Source organism: Centruroides sculpturatus, unplaced genomic scaffold (assembly GCF_000671375.1).
Source record: "Centruroides sculpturatus isolate CEXI.00-Female unplaced genomic scaffold, Cexi_2.0 scaffold1323, whole genome shotgun sequence".
Classification (NCBI taxonomy): Eukaryota; Metazoa; Arthropoda; class Arachnida; order Scorpiones; family Buthidae; genus Centruroides; species Centruroides sculpturatus.
The window spans coordinates 1-5,397 of record NW_019385493.1 but is presented as its reverse complement, the minus strand read 5'-3'; the positions used below and the strand labels follow the sequence as shown (position 1 = coordinate 5,397).

Here is a 5,397-nt window from a genome sequence, read left to right as displayed (position 1 = left end):
TGTGGAATGTAGTAATTTTTTTCTTAAAAAATTCAGAAGTATCAACATTAATATTAAAAAACTAAATGCATAATCTGTACAATTTTTTTGTATAGGTTAAACGATGCACTGAATCTGTTTCGATACAGTTGGCTTAGAATAGTTTGTGTAAATTATCAGTTGCTTATCTTAGGAGAAAAAAAAATGAACAAACAAAGAATAATTAGAATTATTTGTCTCTAAAGTTGCCTTGATGAAATAGTACTTGTATATAGTGTGGATCCAGGAGAACCAAAGAGGAAGCTAACTCAGTATTTGGATAATTAATGCATTATAGTTATGCATTAATTGGATAATTAATGCATTATAGTTATATTGCATTTGATCAGGTAAACCATATTTGCCATCTTAAATGGTTTTAAAAACAATGTTTTGAAGTTCAGACAAATAAATTTTAATTTTTTTTTCTGTAAATGAGGAAAGATTAAGCTTCCTGTATCAACCATTGCTTGTTTGTATATCATCATCATCATCCATTCCTGCTGATACCCAGAGAGTGTGCAGGTAAACATGTTAAAAAGTTAAACTTTTATACTATCATCCACCACGCTTCTCCAAACTCTCCTATTGACAGACAAGTTTTTAGTCTGGAGTAAAATTAAATTCTTTTCCTCTTAAGATTTGCATAACATTATCAATCTACCTTCCCTCTAGGGCATCCCTTTGGTTGGATATGTGAGATATAAATCCTTATGTATTTAGGGAATATTTGTTATTCTGTTTCTTGTATTACATACACACAACACCATCTATACTGCTTTCAGGTACAAAAAATTTATTTTATCTAATATTTTTGATACATGTGCATCGAGATACACTAGAAATCCTAATGATTGGTGCTAAAGAGCTGAAAAACATTAAGAAAATGTTTTTTTGTTTTAGAATGAACGTTTTACATATATTAGTTATGGAAAAGTCTAGTTTAGAGCATGTGCTTAATATTTTTTTAAATATATTTGCCTTGTTATACTGAAAGTTAAGGGTTTGAATCCTGTTTCCAGAACAGTTGTCAAAGAGAGCACTTCTAGTGCTGGCATTCTTGTATGAACTGTTTATAAACAAGTTTAAAGTACATTTACAGGATTTCACTGTGTTCTGCTTTAGAACATTTTTGACTGGTCACTTTGCCACTTGATGTAGTCACCTTGTCACATCACCCATTGAGCCAGCAAATTACTGTCTTCTCAATAACTGGAACGAATTACTAAGTACAATCAACAAAACCTTTAACATACAGTAATAAAATTTTAATGTAAAAATAAAGTAATATTGGCCTTGGTAATTAATTGAATAATTTTATATTATTGTATTTTACCAATGTAAATTGCTTTTTTACAATTGAAAATTTTCAAAAAACTTTATTTTCAATTTTAAAGTTTTGAGGATGAATATTTAATCTGAAAATTGTTTTGAAGAATTTTTGAAAAGTTCATATATTTTGCTCCATAAAAAGCAATTTTGATTGGATTTTACATTTGAAACGCTTCCTTAAAAAGATTAAAAATTTTATACATAATTTTAAAAGTATTATCATATAATTAGGTGATATTATATATGGAAGAATAATGGTGGATCCGGTGCAGAATCTTGGCGACTCCTTCTTTATGACGATCGAGAAATGTTTTATATGCACCGGCGTGGACGGATACATTCCAAAATATGAACCTACGAGTTTAGAATATGGTTGCGTTGCGGATTCTCCAAATCTCTTACATACGTTTAAAATAATTGTAAGTTATTATATTTATCTCTTAGTAATTATATATATTATTTTATTATTTTTAATAGAGGAATATTTCAATTAATAAAACCATTATAGTTTCTGATTTTTATGGTTTAAAATCTTGTCAAAATACTAAATACGTTTAATGTGTAAACAAAGTTATTTTATTGTATATTTAATCAGAAAAGAAAATATTTCTATAAAAATAAATTTAATTATAATAATAAGTAGACAAACTGATTTTTTTGGCAGTATGTTATATTATAGTAAGAAGAGATTTATTCTGCATGAACTAGAAGCATATGAATGATTGGATAATCATTTTATTCCTTTTGTTAGTCCAGTGGCTGCATGGCGAAATATCATTTTATGCACAATAGATCTAGTCATAGTGCCAACTTTTGCCTCTCATTTTTCATTACATTTATAAAACTCTCATTCAGCTTCTTTGGAAATCCAACTTCACCTCTGATCAAGATCCTTATAATTTATCATGAGTAATTTGAGTTCAAGAATCATTCTCTATGTCTTGTCTGCGCTAGCTGACTCTATTATATGAATGGTATGTTTAAAATGGATAAAAACTGAAGCCAGTCTTGTAGTGTAGAGGCTGATGATATTTCTGTTAAATAAATCAATTAGTCAACCAATCCTCTTGTTGTTTTCTTTCTTTGTCAAACGAACTGATAAATTTTTAATTAAGTTTGAGATTAATTAAGTTTAAATTGTTTAATAAAAAAGAAAAACAACTTAAATTCTTCAGTAGTGTTGACGAAATTATGACAAAAGATACAGAAATATATATAATCGTTTTAAAGATTAGATAATCTGTGTAATGGAAATAATAATTATTTACAGATTATGTACAAATAATATACAAATCTCATCTAATTTACCATGGATGAAAACTGAAATTATTCAATCTTTTTATTTTCCTTAATACTCTAGGTGTAAAACTACAGCGTAGCGCCATTAAGCCATGGGCCAGTAATCCGCGAATTCCCTTAAACCACGCAAAAAGCTTGGATCCCATTGTAACTGATTCACACCTTACAATGCTACAAAGTTAATCTGCAGACCACCTAAGCCAGGGTTAACTCTTAGACAGAGGTATTAAGATGTGATCAAAAAGTTAAAAACAGTTAAAAAAAAAAGGAATTAAAAACAAAAATTATAATTTTTTTAAGCTCAAGTTAGTGGATGATGACAATGACAAGAATAATGTTAATAGTTGTTTTGCATTGTAAAAGTCCACTGTATATGTTCATTTAAGGTGCATAAAAAAAAATTGGACTTTAAAAAGAGAAAGAGAAAACTGCCACGCAGGGGCGCCGCTAGCTGTTTGAACGCCCGTGTGCAATACCGATTATGCCGCCCCCTGTTTAACTACGATTACCTATGCTGAGCTTGCCAGAAAGGCTCTTTGCCGCCCCCTGGACGTGCCGCCCGCATGCGGTGCACGCCTTGCACGCCCGCTTACGGCGGGCCTGCTGCCACGGTATTTGAGGATGATGGTTATATACCATCAAAAGTGCTCATATTTTGTTGTTAGAAATTAAATTTTCTTTTGATAATGCCAATAGACAACTTGTACACTTCCATTTAAAATTGGACTTTAATGTTTACTTTTCAGATTGTATAATATACATTTGAGTAAAATCTTGCTAACTTGGACTTTCACAGATTTGCACTAGGCTTTTCCCCCAATAAGTCTCAATTAGTGAACTATTACGGTGCAGTATATATACTATATATTCTATTTGATTTTTATTAATATATATCTATAAGTTATTTATCATACCAGATATTATTTTGTTATGTCACTATTTCATTTCTTGTAAAGCTGTGGAGAAAATATTTCAATATAAGAAGTTTTAAAATAAAATTAAGCTATTGTATTATATTCCACTGGTGGAAAATTAATTGATCTGAATTTTTAAAATAAAAATATCCAGTAAAATTTACACAGAAAACAATAATAATGACATGGGAAATATTTTCAATATCTTAAATTTTTTTTAATATAAGATTCAACACAGTTTTATACCTTAAATTTATCTTTTTATAGGATAAAGGTGCCCCACATACTGTTGTCAGAAAGTTCAAAAATGTTCCCTTTGATGCTAAATTGTCGGGTGATGATCCTTCTCCAGATGTTGAAGCTCTTAGAAAACAACCCAGTGCTGACGGTTTTCACTTTGATTCTGCCCCACTATTTCAGGTAAAGGGCAATCTAAATAAAGTATATTCATAAGTTTTTGAGTTAACAAATTTTCTAAGGTGTTATATAATTTTCAGGTATCTTATGGTAGGCAATGGTTTGTACATTGTATCTATACGGTGAGATCTAAAGAAAATGCAGCTCGAGGAATTGGAAAGAGAAGTGTCGACGAACACATTTTTGGAAATTTGGGAGAAGTTTCACTTCGGAAAAAGAGAGAAGTGGAAGACGTGGAGCACGTCGGTTCAGACGGAAAAGGTACAAACATGCACAGGATAAAATTAAATTACAATGGCAAAAATAAAAAAGTCAACAGAGACAACAAGGGAGTGTACGAAGTCGGCCAAAACTCTCATTCCGAAGACGGCATGTCTCTGATTCCCATCATCGTGGGCGCATTAGGTTCCATTCTAGTCATAGCTATTGCCGTCAACGTATATTTGATAAAAAGAAGAAAAGAATTCGGTGGTTCCGCCTCATCATCCGGGGTCGTGTCCGTGGTGGCGAGCAACGGACAGAGTAGAGTGGTGTCATCTCAATACCAGAACATCCGTGCCGGCGACAACACAGAAGTATAACAAAGATTTTTGTTCACTAATTTCATCACTGCCATCAAACTGTGAAAAAGATGTAAAAACTTTCATTGAGTATCCCCATACATATCAGCCGTTATAATTTTATTCTCTGATTCCATTCAGAAATAAAAACTGATTCGGGGAACTTTAACCTAATCTTACGCAGTTAACTATTTACTATAAAATAGTAGAAATGACTGACGTTGGCTGCTTGTGATTGCTCTCAGAAACGAAGAGGATCTATTGACATACCACTACTATTCTGTGGAAATTTACCATGGCTGCATCTCTATCTGTTGCTACTTATACCTCTTTTTTTGTTTACATAATTTATTTTGAATTCAGACAAAATATATCAAAATGTTGTGATTGGTAATTGTTTTTAAATAATGCCTGTAGGCTAATTCATAAAATGTATTATTTTACTTTGGTTGCTTATGAACTTTTTTTGTACAGTTTCTAGTGACACAGAAATGTGATAAGTTGGATTGGCCTTGGGCATAGAATACCACCTCTTCCCTAAATAATGTTAAAAGACTAAATTAAGCAATTCTTTTTGATTGTTACCCAATTCCCATTAAAAGAATATCCACAATGGTATACAGTGTTAAAAAAATTGGACGTGCCTTTCGAGCTCAATTTCTCCGATTTCGATAAATCCGACATTAATTTTTTTACCCTATTTTGTTAATCGGGATTACGATTTGAATTTTTCAGCATAAATTGTAAATATATTCGACAATTTATATAAATTTCTACAGTTCAAAAGTATTGTTATCCATTATTTTAAATGAAAAAGATTCCAAAAAATTAAATTTTCAAAAATTATTGTACAAAAA

General features: G+C 30.9%; 1 protein-coding gene across 1 annotated transcript in view; it reads left to right on the top strand.

Moving 5' to 3' along the window:
* The window catches only part of LOC111639493 (extracellular matrix protein 3-like), a 47,646-nt gene extending 42,290 nt beyond the window's left edge, over positions 1 to 5,356 (top strand). The window contains exons 13-15 of the mRNA XM_023385383.1: positions 1,582 to 1,769; positions 3,831 to 3,983; positions 4,061 to 5,356. Of these exons, the coding sequence (XP_023241151.1) occupies positions 1,582 to 1,769; positions 3,831 to 3,983; positions 4,061 to 4,561 (842 nt within the window). The 3' untranslated portion in view covers positions 4,562 to 5,356. The remainder of the gene's footprint in view (positions 1 to 1,581; positions 1,770 to 3,830; positions 3,984 to 4,060) is intronic.
* The last annotated feature ends 41 nt before the right edge of the window (positions 5,357 to 5,397 follow it).